The following is a 21657-nucleotide window of genomic DNA, read 5'->3' as shown; positions in this document are numbered from 1 at the left end:
TAGACGAAAAGGCATTGCTTGGTTCAGTGATATTACTGTGATTGGGAGTGGAGTGGACAAGATAGGAGTCACTACAGTGTGCATCATGTTAGAAGGAGCCACGTGTATTGATAGACAGTGTTAGCGAATTGTGTAGGGAATCTGCTTATACGTGGCATCTAAGAGGATGTGGTGGGAGGGGGTGTTGCCGGCCATTGCATAGCGCTCTGGGCAGGGCAAAAAAATTAAACTGTGTCGTCACTGAAGCATGATCTTGTTCAGTCTTAAAGAAAGAAGTTATTACCATCCAGTGTTACTCAGTGTAAGGTGGAAAACATAATAATTTCATCGGTTGCAAGTCTTTTGTGAATGGAGATGCTAAAACCGGCTCAAATTTGGGCCGCCTTCCAACTCAGACCCATTTTGGTTAAGTACATCAGTTCTCGAGGACATTGGGCACACAAGGAACATTTCGCCCACAGCGACGTCTTCGGGACATCTACCACCCGCACTCGGTGATGTTGAACACGGGCAGCGGCGTCGGCGTGGGCGTCGTCAGGCCGGGCCACCAGGGAGGCGGCGTCCTGTCGTGTGCTGTCGACGTCGGCGTCTCCGTGGCCGCTGCCGCCCCCGCTGCCGCCTGCCCTCCCCTGCCGGAACCGGAGGCGTCGTTCTCGGAGTCGTCTACGACGGAGGCGGTGGAGCCTGTGGGGGCGGTGGGTGTGGTGGTGGTGGTGGTGCCAGAGGCGGAGACGGACACGCCGGCGGCGGCGAGGCGCGCGTGCAGCGCCCGAATTTCCTCGGGGGCGGCGGGGGCGGGCTGGCGGCCGTACACGTACGTCCAGTGCTGTCCCTCGTGGCAGGCCGTGATGCTGAGGTATTGGCCGCCCGGCGAGTAGTCCGTCACCGCCAGCTGGTCGTACAGCACTGCGACACCAGCACCACCAGACACACTCAGTATGGTGACCACGTACTCACAGGTAGACGACATGCATCAGGTGTATTAGAAGTGGATAGTTGTCGTGGCGCAGGTGGAGATAATGATCACTATTTGGTAAGAATCAAATGCAGATAGAGGATAGCCAGTTACAGACAGATCAAGAAAACTGTTATTTCAAGGTTTGATGATGCTAAGTTAAGAAATGATGATAAGTTAAGAAATGATGCAAATAAACTACAACAGTGTAAAACTATTTTGACAAATAGACTTGATGAAGGAGATGTTATTGAAGAAAGATGGGAAACAGTCACAGGTGTAATACAGGAGACATCTGAAACTATATTGGGTAGACCTAGCGGATTAGTGTCGAGGTCCGGTGTGCCAACCAGTCTGTGGATGGTTTTTAAGACGTTTTTCCATCTGCCTCGGCGAATGCGGGCTGGTCCCCCTTATTCTGCCTCAGTTACACTATGTCGGCGATTGCTTCGTAAACACATCTCCACGTACGCATACACCATAATTACTCTATGACGTAAGCATTAGGGTTACACTCGTGGCACTGGGGGACGAACCTGCGATGGGGTGGGCGGACTGCTGTAGCCTGTTGTGGGGTCATGAACCACTGAGGGCTACGGCAGGGGCGAAGCCTCTCCGTCGTTTCCAGGTCCCCAGTTCCATTCAATAAAATACAATATTGGGTAGAAAGAAGAAATTGAGAACCCAGGTCTGGTTTGATGAAGATTGCAAGAGGAAGACAGAAGAAAGGAATGAGGGAAGAAAAAGAATGCTGCAGATGAGAAAAAGAATCACTGTAGAAGAATACCAAGAGAAGAGAAAGGAAGCAGGTAGTAAATGTAGGAGGAAAAAGAGAGAATTTGAAAAACGGTGGATTGATGAATTAGAAGGAAGAAAGACTGCTCTGTCAGCAAGGAAATTCTGTATGCGGGTGAAAGACATAAAGAAAGGATTCCAATCCAGGGCATTTTTCTGTAAAAATAAAGAAAGAAACATGGTTGGAGGAAAAGATCAAATGTTAGACGGATGGGTGGAGTATTTTAGTGAGCTATTGAATACAGAATTGGAAAACGAAGGTGAGCTAAATGCTGCTATGGTAGAAGAGGTGGAGCAAGAAAGAAACAGAGAGGAAGAGTACCAGGCAACTGTCACGGAACCTACACTGGCAGAAGTGAAAGCTAGTATCAAGACTCTCAAAAATCATAAAGTTCATGGAAAAAAAAATATTACAGCAGAAATCATAAAATATAGTGGACAAAAACTTAAAAGGGTTTTGCATGAGATTATGATGGAAATATGGCGAAAATAAAATATACCAGAACAGTGGAACACAGCTATACTATGCCCTATACATAAGAAACAGCTGTGTGAATTGTAGAAGAACTGCACTGCTCTGTATAGTATATAAAGTATTAGGAAAAATTATGGCGGGGTGACACAGTACATATGTAGAAGAGTATCGAGGTGTCTACAAGTGTGGTTTCAGAACTAATAGATCCACTACGGATCAGAGTTTTAGCATCAGACAGATCCTTGAAAAATGTTATGAGTATAGCATCGAGGTCCACCAGCTGCTCACTGATTTCAAACAAGCTTATGATTGTATCAAAAGGAATCAGCTCTGGTAGGCAATTCAAGACGCAGGAGTACCCAGCAAGCCAATAACACTGGTCAAAATGACTTTGAGAACGACAGTATGCGAAGTAAAGTTTGGGAGCACTTTATCAAAAGCATTTGATGTTAATTAAGGATTGCGACAGGGTGATGTGCTGTCCAATATTCTGTTTAATGTCGCCTTGGAAAGGATAATGCGAAAGACACAAAGTGGCAACCCTGGGGGAACACTGTTTAATAGAATGACGCAGGATCTTGCATATACAGATGATATTGATTTGTTATTCAGGAAGAAACAGGACATGGAAAAAAAGCTTGAAAAATTAGAAAGACATGGAGTGGCGATGGGGCTGACAATTAATCGGTCAAAGATCAAATATATGTTAACATCTAGGAAAAGATACAGTGAAGGAGAAACATGCATGACTTTGAATGGGAAAGCATTTGAGTGCTGTGAGAGCTTTAAATATGTTGCGTCACTGGTAACTGAGAATAATGATATGAGAGAAGAAATACGTGCAGGAATTGCAGCTGGTAACAGGAGCTGCTTTGCACTGGTTAAAGTGTTTAAAGCAAGGAGCCTTATTAGGTATCTGAAGCTGACAGTGTATCGTACAATAATGAGATCCGTGGTGACGTGAGGTTCGGACACAAAACGATGAGGAGTTGTTGCAGAGATGGCAAAGGAAGATACTTAGGAAAATCTTCGGTTTTTTGGCGAATCAGAAATAATAAGGAGGTCAGAGACTTGTACAACAAACGAGATATCGTGACAGAAATAAAAAATAATAGACTACATTGGTTGGTAGACGTAGAAAGAATGCTGGAGAGCAGCACAGTCAAGAAAGTTTTCAATGGAAAACCAGGTGGACGTCGTATAAGGGGCAGACCAAGGACCGGATGGCTAGACAACGTGTAGGAGTTACGGTATATTGATAATTTTTACTTATGGACCGTCTGACAGCAACTGAATAAAACACAATTTTAGTGCCATACGCGTTTCGCCTTTATTTTCTGCAAGGCATCATCAGTGGCCTGGAATATGTACATATGATTGCTATTTTATTTACATTTTTGTCACTGTGCCTATAGGTTATAAACAGTTCAGGTGGTTGCTATTTCCTATTAAGTAGTAATGTTTTGAACTGTACTTACAGGTTGCGTGGACAATTTCTTACATATTACTCTCCTGTTGCATTTTTGGTGTTGTTCTTCTTCTTATGAACGCCAATTTGCGGTTTTTTCCACATTCCACAGCACTATGCACTGAACGCTTGTTTTAATGCAATGTTTTGGTTTCTGTTGCAAACTGTCAAATGTTTTTGCCAAAGATCGAAACTTATGAGTGTAATTATTGAAGTATCTGTGGTGTGTGTTTGTGTGTGTGTGTGTGTGTGTGTGTGTGTGTGTGTGTGTGTGTGTGTGTGTGATATTAATTTTATTTTATTTTATTGTGCTGTGTGTGTGTGTGTGTGTGTGTGTGTGAGTGTATGTGTACGTGTTTTGGTGTGATATATATTTTTTTATTTATTTTTTTATGCTGTGTGTGTGTCTGAATTTTGTTGTGGTATAATTTTTCTTTCTCTTGTATGTGTGTGTGTGTGTGTGTGTGTGTGTGTGTGTGTCCAGATGGTGTGGGGAAGAGTTTTTTTGTTTTATGTTATCATTTCCTTTATTAAGTGTAGTAGGGAGCCTGTGCTGATGTGTGTTTGTTCATTTGTCACATGTTTGTTTTCTGCTATGGCTTTCTGGATGTGGAAGTTTTCTTGTGTTTGTATAAGATGTTTGTCATGGTTGCTTATTCTCATTATTTTCATTTCTTGTTCCATGTTTGTAGGATGATGGTTGTAGTGTTTTAAATGTTCTGCAAATGTGGAATGGTTTGTTTCATACTTCCAACATCTGATATGTTCTTTGTATCTTGTTTCAAAATTCCTGCATGTCATGCCTATGTATACTGCATCACAGCTTTGACATTCAAGTTTATATACTCCTGATTGTTGGAATTTGTCCCTCGTGGTATCTGGCTGGCTTAGGTGTGATTGAAGGGTTTGCCCAGGCTTATATGCTATTTTGAAGCCCTGTCTCTTTAGGATGTTTGCAACTCTGTGTGTTAGTTTAGGTGTGTAGGTCATGGTGTACCATCTGGTTCTTTTTTGTGTGGTGTTGTCATTGTGTGTGTTTGTTGAGTGTGTTTGTGAGTTTTCAGCTTGTGAGTTCTTTTGTATTCTGGAAATGTTGTGTTTGTTTTTTATTTGTATTTTTATTTTTTGATTGAGCCTGTGTACACACATCCCATAGTGCTCAGAGCCATTTGAACCATTTGAACCTACCGCTAATAATCAAAACGGTAGAACAGTACAGCTCATAGAAAACACACAACACTCCCCGACAGAAAATGAAATGTCAGAAAATTTATGACTAGAGATAGCCTGTGATGAATCTCTAAATGGCGACACTATGGATAAGGACAGAGAAAAGATAACGATAGAGAATGCCATTACATTCGACGATGTGCGAGACACATTGTTACACGAAAAACCGATCATGCAGAAAACTATATGCCACCCAATAATCCAGATAAATTTAAAGTCACAAAATATTTTAGCAATAATTGATTCAGGCTCACCAATGTGCGTAATGAACGAAGACACATTTAACAGATGCAATAGCAATAATGATTACCCAGTATTCCCGTGTACAAAACTAAAGTTAAGGGAGCAATTCCAGGAAAAAGTATTGAAGTCAAAAGACAGATACAACTAACGTTTGTTTTTGCAGGGCAAACTTTCCACAGCAATTGTTGGATAGTTCCACATTTAACAACTGATATAATATTAGAAATGAATTTTCTCGTACACTACAATGCAAAGATTGACTTTAAATCGTCCTACCTAACATTACAAAAGGAAGACAGTGAAGTGGTAGTGAGATTTCAAAACACAGTATCCTCAGAACAAAATATGCACAGGATCGAGATTATTGCAGATTCTAAAGATAACGATTGTTATCTCACACTATACACGAATACACATAATAACGACATGGCAGAGGAACAGGAGTATAATGTATTAGAGACAATTACACGCAAGGTTGGAGACAGTATAGCAAAAGACGACACAGAGCGCACAGAATTAGAAAATATTCTTGTGCAACATGAAACGGTTTTTAACAATGTTCCAGGAACGATGACAGGATTTATGTATGAATTTCAGGTGAAACCACACGAGACTTTTAAAGCAAAACACTATCCAATCCCGCATATATACACAGAAGCAGTTAAGACAGAGTTACGAGCAATGACTGATCAGGGTATAATTGAACCAGCAGCAAGCCAATATATAAATCCATTACACATCGTTGAAAAGAAGGATGGATCACTCCGTTTAGTTTTAGATTCACGTCAGGTTAATAAAATATTCATTACAGAAACTGACCGACCACAGACTAGAAGAGTTACTGCAAAACTTTCATGGCACCTCTATATATACCACCCTCGATCTCAAATCAGGATTTTGGCAAGTCCAGTTGCACCCAAATTGTCGAAAGTATACGGCATTCCTTTGCTTTGGTGAATGTTACCAATTTTGTAAACTTCCGTTTGGACTAACGATTTCGTCTGCAGCCTTTATACGAGGCATGAATAAAATTCTCCCACAGGATCTAAAAAACAAAATTACTACATATGTAGATGACATTTTAATCGCAGCAGAAAACTGGGAACAGCACAACCACACCCTTCAACAATTACTGAATACATTCGAGCAGAACGGTGTAACTATAAACCTCCGTAAATCTGAATTTGGAAAAGCCTCAATAAAATTTCTAGGACATATCATTTTACAAACAGGTATTGCACCAGACTCCTACAAATTGCAAGCATTGAAAGATATCGGCATGCCAACAAATAAGAAGGAACTTCGGAGCTTTTTAGGCCTTATTAATTATTTTAGAAAATTCATTCATTATAAAGCATTAGACACACCCTTGCTATACCAGCTCACAAGTAAAAACACAATATGGTCATGGAATGAAGACGCTGAAGCTGAATTCGAGAATTTGAAAGAAGCGTTTAAGGGCACCTTTGTTATCACATCCTGACCCAACACAAAACTTTTCCATTGCAACAGATTGTTCAACTACAGCACTAGGAGTACATATTTTCCAGGAAGTAGAGGAGGAAGGTAAGACAATCTTTAAACATATTGCATTTGCAAGCAGGATACTTTCTCCAGCAGAGCGCAATTATTCTGTAACAGAATTAGAGACGCTATGGATAGTATGGGCATTTAAGAGATTCCGTCATTATCTATATGGAAGACACACCACACTATATACCTATCACCAAGCAATCCAGTTTTTATTATTAGCAAAACTTACGCGTGATAGATTAAGCCGTTGGAAATTATATCTACAAGAGTTCGACTTTACTATTGTACACATTCCAGGCACGTAGAATATTGTTGCCGACGCACTATCGAGATCTATACACCATAAACGACTAGAGAAAGAAAATACCTTCTGCCACAACAACCATAATATTATGTATATCAAACAAGTAGCTTTCGAAAACTTTAATATCATCAGCATTACAGGACATAGAGAGAGAACAGCAGAAAGATGAAACACTAAAAGAGATTGTAACACTTTGGCGAGACAAGAGCAATGCAAAAATCAGACATAATTACACTATACATCAAAATATTCTGTTTATTCGCTCATACCCAGACGGCAACAATTGGCTTTTATGCATTCCAGAAGGTATCAGAAACAAATTGATATGGTATACGCCACTAAGCTATGCACATTACGGAGCTAGGAAATGTCACTTCAACAATATGGAAAAACACATTCGCAAAGTAATAGCATCCTGCAAGATATGTCAGAAAGCTAAATCATCAACAGTATCACATATTCCACCACTGTATCCCATCATACCGGTTAAGACACATGGCAACAGTAGATCTTTTCGGTCAAATGCCCAGAACAAGTAAAGGTTATAGTTATATTCTAGTAGCCACAGAACTGACAACCAAATTTGTAACATTTTATCCACTAAGGAAAGCAACAGCTAGATCAGTATCAAGAGCATTTGTAAGAGATTTTCTATCAATAGTAGGACATGTACAGAAGGTTATTTCAGATAACGGACCGCAGTTTAGGTCAGACATATGGAAACAATATTAGAGAGTAAGAACATAACACCAATTTACATGTCAAGATATCACAGTTCTTCAAACCAGTCAGAAAGAATAATGAAAGACATCACTGTGACATAATAGACATGGCATTAGCGAACATTAAACGAGCTGCAGATCGTCGGAAGAGACAGCAGATGCAGGTAAGTAGATTACGTAAGTACGAGATTGGCGATAAGGTACCATTATCTGTCACATAAAGGGAAGAACCGATGCAAAACATCTGAACTTCTATATGCAGGACCGTACAGACTTCAAAATATTCCGCACGCTAATGTCGTACACATTGAGACACTCAGAACAAAAAAATCGAGAGGAAACCATCATATGTCAAACATAAAGAAATTCTTAAAATAGAAAAACCTTCTTACAGGGATACATATAGACAGAGTACAACAATGAGATTTTTGACACATTTCAGGAAGTCCGAACACAGTGAGCTACTTATGGGTTAGTTACATGCACAACAGGTCGCCTCGACTCGACCGTAGATAATCACACTTAACATTAATAGCAGTCTTACAAGCGTTCTTGCAGGACATTTATTTCACATTATGCAAGGTAAGTGAAGCAATTAACAGGACTACTTTCAATGTAAATATTATAACACTTACAAATGATTTTCTTACAGTAGTAGCAATTAGATGTATTCTTTAACCCGTGCATGCAGCATTGTTGTCGTACTTCAACAAAATAAACGTAGTTTTAATTATAATATAAGTATTGAATATCGAGAAATATGAATAAATGCTTTACAGGTCATGCCGAGAGCTGACGCGATTTTCCAGACGCAGAGAGATGTTGAAGTCATGCCATGCGCTGATGATTACTAACAGTGAATATTTTATTATAGGCTATGCAGAGAGATGACACAAGGTACAAAGGAGAGAAGAGAATGAAGATGTTAGTTTGTAAGGAATATAATTTAGTAATGGTTTATTTTGATAACAGGTGATACAGCGCAGCACAGCACTACGGATGGAGAAACCACATTAAACTGCTTACTATATGTACTTTGCTATTCGAAATTTTTTTTCCTGCATTGAACATGATATCTTTTACATCAGATACATACATAGGAAAAACGGATCACGCCAAATGTCAGTACATCGATTCGCACTCTGCGTAAAATACAAATGTTTTCTCTTAAATAACAATGACGATGTGTGCTACACAACTGAAACATAATTTATAGTCAACTGACAATATGACTCGCAACTGACGACCACATTACCGAACATAATGACATAGTTTGTCAAAATGTACATTCATATTTAAAAAACCTGTGAAGTAATATAACAGTGTCTTTATGTAATTATTTATATGAGCACCAGATTATGATTTATTTAGAGGAAATGCATCTGATAAAGTCACAGAAAGTGACGTAGTTTGTATAAAGGTACTTGTCTATTTCATTTAAAATGTTGATGCTTAAATGTACTACTAAATTCCACTTACAGAAATATTTGTTTATGTTATTGACTGTCACGTAATGTCATATGTACTGTAGGCTGAATTCACTACAGATGGAAAATGTGTTTTTTATGTAATTGTTTAAAACTATAACACAAGGTGACATATTTTGTCCTTTTAAACGGAAAATAAATAATTTTTATGAGCACAGAGGAAAGAGATGATGTAAAATTTGGTAATAACGGTATCAACCATTCCGTGAACCTTTTGACAAAATGATTATACCTGTACCTTAATTCCTGTGCATCTCCATGGTTATGGAGCACAAACAAAGTGAATAGTGACCCATGTTACTTCAATCTACGATGTTTTCTATGAGGTGTCGGCATACTAAGATGCACACCACAGTCATGATGTACGTCAATAGGTGCTTGCGTACTAAGATGCACACCATCACTACTAATGGACACTTGGAGTTGGAACTTGTACCTGATGTAGCTGCGGCAACTCAGGCAATTCGACGGTTAACTTAGTGTTTGATTACACTAAAACTATGGATCAGAGAGACGACGGAATCTCATGGCGAAACCTGGTGTTGTGCTATGTGAGGGAAAGAAACGGACTTTTGAGTGCATTCACAAACAGTTGCCAGTGCTTCGACCATGCTATCCAATTCATTTTTTTTCTCATCCATGAATATGGTACTAATAGACGTCAATTTTAACAAAGAAAAAAATTTTAATGAAATATAAACCATGTTCTATTTTTTTCCATCTGATACTATTAGAGATATAAATAACTTTTACTACCCGATGTACACTTCCAACTTACTAACTCATATTATTTGTATATTTGTATATTCTCATATTATCATAAGAGGAACTAATATTATTGAATTATTTTTTTGAGGAACTCAAGACTACTGCAGGTATGTTTGCGCATTGCTAGTTGTAAGATTATCGTAAAAAGTAAGTCCCATGTGAACGTTTGTAAAATCATTTCATTCAGAATATAATTAATTTTTGCCAGCAATATTGCATTACTGATTATAATACATCCCAAAAACCATCAACGTAAAACTTTGCAAAATTTTATTGTTGTCAAGAAAAAGTTTAATTATGAATTACGTAACTTCAGTCAAATTAATTAAAGAAGAATGTCAGCTTTACTATTAAAGAATAACGTCAGCTTTGGTAATAAATACAGCCACTTATTATGACAGCCCACCAGCAGCTAATATAGTAAAGCAGAGTAAGTATGTATATTCATGTCGCAGTTCGATGTAGCAGTCAGATGGCGATCCAGTAACAGTAAAAAAGGGTAAGGAACAGTTTTGGGTTATTGCAGGTAACGACTGAGGGCCACGACGACGACACATTCTACGTTTCGTCGAAATAATCAGAAAATAACTTTTAATAAGCAGCATTTAAATTTGTATGCGAAGATTGAGAAAGAGAATTAATTTCAAAGGGAAGATTTCATTTGTTATTATTAAGCAAATAGAAATCCCAAGGGAAGGTTTCATAGGTTATTGTAAAAAGGAAGGTTGCGTAACAAAAGAGATATAGAAGGGAACGTTGAGTAACAAAACGGATACTGAGGAGACGGTTATTGCGTAACAAAAGAGATATATAGTGGAGACGGGAAGGTTTCAACGGTTACTATATCTGTCAGGAGGTAGGAGGAGCGGTGTGCAACTGGTGCAGTGGGAAGCGATTTGGGTTAGCATGCTGGAGGTCGAGAGTTCGAATCTGAGTCAAAGTTTATTTATTTTTGAAACTTCCTGGCAGATTAAAACTGTGTGCCGGACCGAGACTCCAACTCGGGACCTTTGCCTTTCGCGGGCAAGTGCTCTACCGACTGAACTACCCAAGCAGGACTCACGCCCCGTCCTCACAGCTTTACTTCTGCCAGTACCTCGTCTCCTACCTTCCAATCTTAACAGAAGCTCTACTGCGAGAGCTGTGAGGACGGGGCGTGAGTCCTGCTTGGGTAGTTCAGTTGGTAGAGCACTTGCCTGCGAAAGGCAAAGGCCCCTAGTTCGAGTCTCGGTCCGGCACACAGTTTTAATCTGCCAGGAAGTTTCATATCAGTGCACACTCCACTGCAGAGTGAAAATCTCATTCTTTATTTATTTTTATTTGATAAAACTAGTCTGCATGGAACGTTATCTGGCGTCTTAGTCGTCATATAGTGATTACAGGTCTACTACAAAACATTTGTTGTTGCGTACAACGAACACAGAACTGGAAATACAATCTTTTTCATTAGCCAGCATTTAAATAAACCCTTTGCACTTCGTGACCCGATATGTTCCGCACAGCTGCATCCACTAGATTCCAAACTTTTTTTTTTGTATACTCTCCCAAATGGTCGCATTGATTAATAGCAACTATTATTCTTGCAACGTTCAGGACCATTACATTTCGCTGGGGCTTTAGGTCACAGGTAGGGCTGGTAACGTGCTTTGCAAATAATTTGGATGGGACCATTGGGAAAGAAGACACAGGAAACAGGTTTGGAATCTAGTAGAGGCAGTGGCGTGAAACAATTCGAGTCCACGACGTGCAAAGTGCTTGCTTAAAAGCAGAACAATGAAAACGATTGTACTTTCTTTCCGTGGTCTTAGTACGGAACTGCCCAAGTTTTGTAGAAGATACACTGCACTCGCTGCGTGAGGATTAAGATGCCAGATCTTGTACCACGCAGACTTCTTTTAGCAAATAAAAGCAAATAAGCTTCGACCCAGAATCGAACCCTCGACCTCCTGCCTGCTTACGCCGTCCATCACAGCCACTGCACAGCACTGCTCTGTCTGCTGACAGAGGTGGTTACCGTACATGTGATTACATTGTTGCCAGATTGCCAATCTTTAACGTCCATTTACTCCCCAAAATACGCACAGGACGAAATTTTGTGACGGACATTTTTGTATTACCCGTATGTGAGGAATCGAGCTGCGAGGTCTGATTGCGTGAATTATTCTTCGTTTTGTATATTTTTACAGAAACCAGATGGGAGTTATAAGAGACGAGGGGCATGAAAGGGAAGCAATCGTTGGGAAGGGAGTGAGACATGGTTGTAACCTATCCCCGATGTTATTAAATGTGTATATTGAGCAAGCAGTAAAGGAAACAAAAGAAAAATTCGGAGTAGGAATTAAAATCCATGGAGAAGGAATAAAAACTTTCAGGTTTGCCGATGACACTGTACTTCTGTCAGAGACAGCAAAGGACGTGGACGAGCAGCTGAACGGAATGGGCAGTGTCTTGAAAGGAAGATGTAAGATGAACATCAACAAAAGCAAAACGAGGATAATGGAATGTAGTAGAATTAAATCGGGCGATGCTGAGGGAATTAGATTAGGAAATGAATTTTGGTATTTAGGGACCAAAATAACTGATGATGGTCGAGGTAGGATATAAAATGTAGACTGGAAATGGCAAGGAAAGCATTTCTGACGAAGAGAAATTTGTTAACATCGAGTATAGATTTGTCAGGAAGTCGTTTCTGAAAGCATTTGTATGGAGTGTAGCCATATATGGAAGTGAAACGTGGGCGATAAATAGCTTACACAAGAAGAGAATAGAAGCTTTCGGGATGTGGTGGTATAGAAGAATGCTGAAGATTAGATAGGTAGATGACATAACTAATGAGGAGGTAAATAGAATTGAGAAGAAGAGAAATTTATGGCACAACTTGAAGAAGGGATCGGTTGGTAGGACATGTTCTGAGGCGTCAAGGCATCACCAATTTAGTATTGGAGGGCAGCGTGGAGGGTAAAAATCGTGGAGGGAGACCAAAAGATGAATACATTAAGACGATTCAGAAGGATGTAGGTTGCAGTAGGTATTGGGAGATGAAGAAGCTTGCACAGGATAGAGTAGCATGGATAATACAATAGGATAACGTTCGCCCACAAGCCGCTGTTGTAATCCAACATGCAGAGCCAACATGATGTCTTGCCCTGCTCGGTCGTCAGATGTGTCTCCAATCGAGCACGCATGAAACATCATTGGACAACAACTCCAGCGTTATCTACGAACGTTGCCAATCTCTGTATTGACCGACCAAGTGCAACAGACATGGAACTCCATACCATAACCTGACATCCGGCACCTGTACAATGCATGCACCTTTGCATGCTTGCATTCAACATTCTAGCGGTTACACAGGTTATTAATGTACCAGAATTTCACATTTGCAATGGCGTATCTCGTGTTTATACTAACCTGTCATCACGCAACGATAATGACTTGCTTAAGTATGTTGCCCAGAAAAATGTATTCCCGAAATTTCATTTCTCTACATTTCTCTAAATAAAACAGAACTAATATTCGGCGGTCCCCAAGGAAGTGTTACAGGCCCCTCTATTGCTCCTGACCTATACTAACGACATAGGAGACAATCTAAGTAGCCCTCTTAGATTGTTTGCAGATGATGCTGTCATTTACCGTCTTGTAAACTCATCAGATGACCAAAACGAACTGCAAAATGATTTAGATAAGATATCTGTGTGGTGCGAAAAGTGGCAATTGACGCTGAATAAAGAAAAGTGTGAAGCTATTCATATGAGTGCTAAAAGAAATCCGCTAAATTTCGATTACGCGATAAGAGACACAAATCTGAAGGTTGTAAATTCAACTAAATACTTAGGGATTACAATTACAAATAACCTAAACAGGAGCGGTCACATACATAATGTTGTGGGTAGAGCAAACCAGAGACTGCGATTCATTGGCACAACACTTAGAAGGTACAACAGGTCCACTAAAGAGACTGCTTACACCACGCATGTCCGCCCTATTCTCGAGTATTTGCTGTGCGGTGTGGAATCCGTATCAGGTGGAACTGATGGATGATATTGAAAAAGTTCAAAAAGGGGCAACTCGTTTTGTATTATCGCGAAATAGGGGAGATAGTGCAACAGATATGATACGTGAATTGGAGTGGCAATCATTAAAACAAAAGCGTTTTTCGTTGCGACGGGATCTTATGAAATTTCAATCACCAGTTTTCTCCTCCGATTGCGAAAACATTCTGTTGGCATCCACCTACATAGGGAGAAATGATCATCACGATAAAATAAGAGAAATCAGGGCTCGCACAGAAAAATTCAAGTGCTCGTTTTTCCCGTGTGCCGTTCGTGAGTGGAACGGTAGAGAGACAGATTGAAGGTGGCTCATTGAACCCTCTGCCAGGCACTTTATTCTGAATAGCAGAGTAATCAGGTAGATGTAGATGTAGATGCTTATTCCTTGGTGCTGGAATTTTTGGCGTCAGTGTACAAGAATAATTGTGGGTATCGCTGCAAGATGAATGGAGAACTATCGAATAAACTGATGCCTTCGATATCGCTTCACCAACTCACATTGATCTTTCATACTAACCTAGGCCTCGGGGTACGCTATAGATTTCAGTCAACACAACTAAATTTTCGTAATGAAAGTCTTTGGCTTCGTCAACTGACAAGCAAACTGCCACCTTTATAAAGTAAGCTATACCCTGGACTACACTACATACATACTGCCGCCATAACCTACAATCCAAAAAATACTATGGAGGGTGGAGAGAGAGGCACTCATACTCCTAAGTAGGAGAATTCTGTAGGTTTCGGCTCACTTTTGGCACACTAGCTCACTGGCTCCGTTCGCTCGCTATTTCGCCAAAACTTACCCAAAACGTATAAAATTCTCCCACTATCCACATTTTTTCAGCTCAAATTCTCTCAAAAATTCTCAGGTGAACGTAAGAAAATAAAGAGATGAACGTAAGAAAATAAAGAGGTGAACGAGAGTAAATGGCTCATTTCCCTAGGTAAAAGCTATTTATACGCTTCCTTTTTCAGCAGCCATAAGATTTTCATGGGCAGTTGTTTGTAAATGTCTTTTCAAATGAGGCCTGTTTATAGTTCATCCACACTCGCATGTAATTTTAATTTTACGAAGTCTCGAAACACATGCTTTTCATTCATAACGATGTACACCTGTTCGATATTTATCTTTATAAAATTCTTCAATATATATTTTTATCCATGCATTCACTGCACTGTCTTAATTGTGACTTGGTGCCGTCCATTTTAAACATTACAAAATTTGTTAGGAAAAAGTTTTACATACTGAATTCGAGATAATGAAATTCATTGTTGTTATTTTTATGCATTTTCATCCCTTTAAATCTCAACTTCATCTGTCCATCTTCAAAAAATTGAAGACCCCAGTTAGTAATTGATTTAGCATATCTGTCTGGCAAAATATCTTTAAAATCATTATTAAGCTCTCTACAAATTTTTTCTCCGTATCTAGTGTTTAGATATTCACATGTTATATAAAACGTCTACTTCCAGCTCAATTTTTTAATCTCTTTCGAACCGCTTGCATTGTTGAGCTTCATGATGAGAGTCACCATTTTACAAATAAAATTTTTTAATATAGAATATTTTTTGTATGTTATAAATGCACTCAAACAACAACAACACTGTAGAAATGATACCTGAAGAAGAAGATGACAATACTTTTACTGTTGAAGAGCTAGCAGTAATGATATGCAGCAGACCTTAATTATGGTCATATTTTGAATCAGAAGACTAATTCGTTGATGAATAGGTTGATTATACTGAAATTTGGAGCAGTGACGATGACAATAATGAGTAATGTCCGTACGGGAATCTATCTACTCGATTTTCCAGGACATATCTTTTGTTTCCATGTGGACTCAGCGCCTTCTTATTTATTTCAACTGTGTAGATTTCGTGTCTTTCACTTCCGATCATATTAATCTTTCTGTACTGTTCTTTGTCGTTGAACAGGCAGTCTTTATAATCTTCCAAGCTGATTCTATTTTTGACTACGCATTTCTTAACACCTTTTGATTTCTTCTCCACCTTGTCGCCATGTTTATAAGCGTATATCTTTGCCCGTAGGCCGCAGAACTCTTCCATAATTCTTCCGTTGCCCTCATCCGTCATTTTTCCCACAAATTTCTTGTTTTCTTGAGGAATGTCATAGATGTTGTCCGATGAATAGTCGCTCGTATCAAAGCAACCAAGCATCGATTTCATGTCTTCGTAGAAATCTTCAGTTTTTATATTGTAAATGAATGAATCGGTATCCGTATATGCAATTACAATATTTTTTCCATATTTCGGTTTCATTATTCTATAATGTAAATCGTACATCATTTCTTTAGACAGCTCGAGTATGCTCATTCCAACATAGATAGGCTTATTAAATGCGATTTTTGTCTTGTTCATGTGAATGGCAACCAGATTTTCATTAAATATTGTTCTTCCTTTAAAGTTTGGTTTTGCTACGAATTTATCACATTTCTCTCCAATTGAAACCAATTTTATGTCCACTCGATTCCTTGCATTTTCCATCGTCTTGCCAAAGACCAAGTTATTCAATTGCTTGTAAAAGCCTTTCTCGAAGTCGTTTGTAGCATTGGTTCCTATCTGTGTGTTCAAATCTTTTTCTTCAACCAATCAGACTGTTCAAATTTTAAATATCTGTATATTTTTGTGAGCTTCATTCACAAAGAGAGACACTGTTTGAGATTTCTATAGTGAATCACATATTTCTGGTTGTTATTCAGCGTAGTCAACATCTTGCTTTCTTTAGTTCCAGGTACAATTTTATTTTCAGGCGCAAGCGGCAATTCTTTATGTAAATCGTGCAGTTCCTTGGGATATTCAAGATCTACTTCGAATATGTATCCCTTCTCAGAAGTGTTTGACATCTCGTTTATTTTGGCAGAATTGAAGCTTTCTGGATCATACCATTCGAATCCGCCATAAGGCAATTTTTGACTCATAGCCCAACCATACAGATTGTTTGCATCCAAATACGCCAGATAATTGGACGTTTTGTTAGCATCAAAGTTCTTCATATACTTGATGTTCGCCTTCACGTACCTTTTGCAACATTGCGATATTCCTGCTCGTATGCCCTTTTCGATCATCAAAATCACTTCACAGTCATAAAGCAAGTCAAGCGGCTGCTTCGTCATTTTTAACATCGCATCCCAAGACAAACCTGGCGCAGTAAAACACCACGATGGATCCAAATCCATACATGCTGTTCTAAAGTTTTCAAACACATCAACCAGCAGCAACACGTATGTTTTGAGATACATATTATGATATTCGCCAAGATTTTTCATGCCAAATTTTTCCCACACCATTTTTGCATGGTTGTAATTTTCATCACTTATTACACATTCGTTCAATTTGCTGTAAAATTCTTCTTTCAATGGTAATTCTGTCTCTTCGAATTTCTTCCAAAAATCCATGTAATCGTATGGATATACGATTTTTCTGATCACCAAGTCGAACAGTTCTTCTTGGAAGAATTTTCTGATTTCAGCTGTTGTCTAATCAAATTCGATGACAGTTTGTCTAATGACGAAGCCATAAATTTAAATGTGTCAACAAATCTCATCTTCAGACTTTCTGTCGTTTTACCAAAACTTATGTATCTGTCCTCGTTGTATGATATTAAATCTATCTCCTGTCTCCTTTTTGTCTTAGCCAAGTTCTTTCACAAATAGATGGGAATCGTATCCGGATAAGTTATGCAAATAAATCGGTACAAACTTTGTATGTGTCAGCTGAAGATTGCAACTATTGCACAAAGGAGCGACATATTTTCCAGTTAAATGATCATGATGACAGACTTTTTTATTTTTTCTCGTGTAATGGCATGCGCACTGTGTACAAACTTCAGATTCGTCGTCTTCTTTCTTCACTAGTCAACGGAATCATTTCTTCAACTTCAGAATAAATTCTTCCAATCTCTTCGGCCTCTTTTTTCAAGCATTCTATGAATTTTTTATGACAGTTCGACTCCTTGAACACAACGGGAGGTTTATAGTGTCCATTCTCGTATTTGATGTAGTAGCGGAATCCGCTCGGCTCGTGTTTTTGATATTTCATCGTATACGAGTTTTCCGGATTTCTCTGACAATGATCCATCTTTAACACTAAACTTTCAGAATCGGCGTAAATAACGAAAGGAACTGTCTGCATGTGCTGATAATCTTTAAAATCAACATATGATCCTTCTTTCGGCATTTCTACTTTTAATGGCTTGTTAGTCAAACAATTTGGTGTGTGCTCATCCAAGTTTTCTTTACTGATGAAATGAAGCAAACACATGTCACAAATAAATTTTGCTTCTTCATGTTTAATGATTTGACTCGAGACAAGCCGAGATAAATTTTTTATCCAACAATAATGCGAATTGTCCCCATCCTTGAAATAAAGTAGATTTACGTGTTTCTCTCTCTAACATTTTGTAATTTTCAGCGGGTACGCTTGATATTTTTCATCAAGCGAATAGACGTTGACGGATACGTCGATTCTACTCTCTATTTATGGAATATGATCAACCCGTACAGGGAACAACGTTTTCAAGCTTCTGATCGAGTTCAAGCCCGACATTTTTATACTTCGATACTCTTTCGGCACTTTTATCTACAGAATAAAGCGCAGATTTTATAGCCCACAGAAAACACTTCTGATCAACATTGTTTACGTTGATGCATGCTTTTTTTATTTTATTTGGTAATTTGATGTAGGATGATCCTCTCAATGGAACATATCTGTTAATTCCTAACTGAAGTCCAATAATTCTGTTTTGTGACCACCCCGATCCGCGAGCTTGAAAATCACCCATTCTTGACAAGATAATTCGTTTACCAGTCTTATGTTTTTTAGCTAGCTCTTCTTCATTTGTAATCCTATAGTTTTCAATCTGGAACTGAAATTCCATAACATTTCCGTCTGTCTGCATCCGGCACTCACAAAAAAGTTTAAAATTGACTTTCAATCCGCGATGTATTTTTAGGTTATGCTTGACAATTCGCATAATTTTCGATTTCAATGCGGCCAAGAAGTGACTAGGCTCAATCGAGTTGGTGTTGTTCTCAAAATTTATGGTCTGCAGCCTGTTCGCAAATGCAGTCTCAACCCGATAGTCTTGAACTGTTCTCCTGTCTCTCGGTTTTTGCTTTGTGAAGACATCGGTTGAAAATGGAAATATCTTTTTCAGTGACTTATCTTCTTTAGTCTCGATAATCTCATCATCGCTTCCAATTTTAGATAAAGGTAATCGCTTCCAAAGACCGGCTGCAACAGACATCGGCGGCCGATGTTTAATAACAAAGCTAATTAGATCAGCTTTATTTAATTTACTATACCCACTTAAATTAGTTCTCCTACAGTAATTGCGAAGTTGAACTACTGTAACGTTTTCCATCTGATAGTGAAGTTGACGATTTTCAGCAGACTTCGTCTCCATTTGGCCGTCTCTTTTAAATGAAATAAAAAACAATAGACTCTCAGATTTAGGGTGACCAGACGTCCGGATTAATCCGAACATAACCTCCTTTTTAGTTCTTTCTCCGGGGTCCGGGCGGATTTTTACTGTGTCCGGCTTTTTCGCAAAGCTGAGCGTAATACAGTTAAATTCACAGTTCGTTCCGTTCTATTGCTCTTTTCCTTACATACTTTAACTATTGGCACAGCCTTCGTGATAAACACGATCGAAGGCGGTGTTAGCAGGTGGCACCAGGATCATCAGTGTTATCGTTGATCTACCTATAAGAGAATGCAAATATCGATTATTTAAAATTTTCGTTTCGTATCTTCGCGTTGTATTGGCTTGGCTTCCTGTAGTACACGTTTGATTTGTGAGTGTAATTTTTAACCGAGTGAGTTACCTAAAATATTTGGCTATGCCTAAACGAAAGTGTACATTTTCTGATGTCCTTTCCTGCAGATATCATTGTTTCGTAGTCATTCAATTTACTTGTATTCGGAAGGTTAAACTGCAGTTTACATGTCGTCAGCTGCTGCTTGAATTGTAGATGTCGGTAGCGGTGCGTCGAATGAAGGGAGGTGAATGGTCTTACGTTTTTCACTTTGTAAACAATTCCGTGTTGTTGACATAACAAAACAATTGACGCCACACAGTCACCACAATCAATGTTTTTAATTTTTTTTTTATATTGCTCAGTTAACTACCACCGGACCATCAGTAACAATTGACAACTAGTTTTAATTCCCGGCAGAAACACGCAATCTTATTGCCTGTGTGAATGCTATAAAACGAAATGCATGTTGGTTACTGAAATGTTAAATTTCTTGCACAGGTGGCCAAGATCTTGAACATCACATTGCCACTCAGAAGCATAAAAAAAACCTTCAGGCTTTCAGTTCAATGTCTAGGATAGACACATCATTTCACTAGCAACAACCAACTTCTGCTATAAGCCACAGAGTTCTTGCTGGAGAAGGAGCATTAGCATTCCATAATGTTAGACATCATTTTAGCTACAGATCAATGGATTGTACGCCAAAGAATGTATGTATGTTATGTCTATAAATAATAAACTCATTTATTAAAATTGAACGTATGTTTGATGGGGAATACTGCAGATAAGGATACCACCCGTCAGCTTTGCACAAGTCACATGGAAGCAGCCAATCAGGAGTGACGTTTAGGCAGACGTCTTCGTTACATCTCAAAACTACGCGTAAATATAAAAACAATTGATGCCACACTGTCACCACAATCAATTTTTTTTAATTTAAAACAAAAAAAATATTGTTCTGGGAATCATCATCTGACCACCACTAACAATTAACTACTATTTTAATTCCCGGCAGTCACGTGACTTGTTCAAGCTGACGGGTGGTATCCTCTTCTGCAGTTGACCCGTTTGATGCGTCCTCTTTTTTCTTCCTTTGTCTTCCTTTTTGAAGCTGTTTGTCCTCCTTTTTAAACAATTGCGTATGGTCACCCTACTCAGATTCAATTTCTTAAAATCGTGAAATTCGACGACTTCCAGCAGACTGCGTCTTTAATAAAAACAATAGACTCTCAGATTTAATTATTATTTTGCCTTTTATTCTTCATGTTTTCTAATAAACACTTTTTACATCTACTATCATGTTGTTCTCTACGTGGAGGATTTCTATAGAAACAACTTAAATCTTCAAATTCTTGGCAGCCAATTCATTTTTTTTAAGATGAATGCGGCGCAGCAGCTGCTTCAGCAGATGCTATATCTGCTTCGATCGACAACAATACTTTCGAATGTTCTTCACTCGGAATTTGCCGTTAATGCTCTTTATAGTAATATTTAGCAACGCTTTCCCACATACACAAGGAATTCGATTTTCATTGTAGTTTTTTACATGAAATTTATTTGAACATTCTCTACACATTGACCTATAACCAACTTTCGTGTATTTCTGTGTACGAAAATTATCCATTGATTGCTCAGTATTGTAATATTTACACAGTTCAGTGCGAATGTCAGACTGCGTTTTCGTTTACGCTTCCATTTATCTAGAAAAAAAAATTCACAATAAAGTGCAGAGGGTTCAATTAACAACCTTCATGCTGTCTCTCTACCGTTCCACTCTCGAAAGGCACGCGGGAAAAACGAGCACTTGAATTTTTCTGTGCGAGCCCTGATTTCGCTTATTTTATC

At 38.8% G+C, this 21657-nt stretch overlaps 1 protein-coding gene across 1 annotated transcript in view; it reads right to left on the bottom strand.

Moving 5' to 3' along the window:
* Nucleotides 1-237: 237 nt before the first annotated feature.
* Nucleotides 238-21657, bottom strand: part of LOC126209983 (uncharacterized) — a 300774-nt gene continuing 279354 nt past the window's right edge. The window contains exon 4 of the mRNA XM_049939093.1: nucleotides 238-906. Coding sequence (XP_049795050.1) covers nucleotides 479-906 — 428 coding nt within the window. The 3' untranslated portion in view covers nucleotides 238-478. The remainder of the gene's footprint in view (nucleotides 907-21657) is intronic.

Source organism: Schistocerca nitens, chromosome 10 (genome assembly GCF_023898315.1).
Source record: "Schistocerca nitens isolate TAMUIC-IGC-003100 chromosome 10, iqSchNite1.1, whole genome shotgun sequence".
In the NCBI taxonomy this organism is placed as follows: Eukaryota; Metazoa; Arthropoda; class Insecta; order Orthoptera; family Acrididae; genus Schistocerca; species Schistocerca nitens.
The sequence above is the reverse complement of the archived record's forward strand: the minus strand, read 5'-3'. Positions and strand labels throughout refer to the sequence as shown.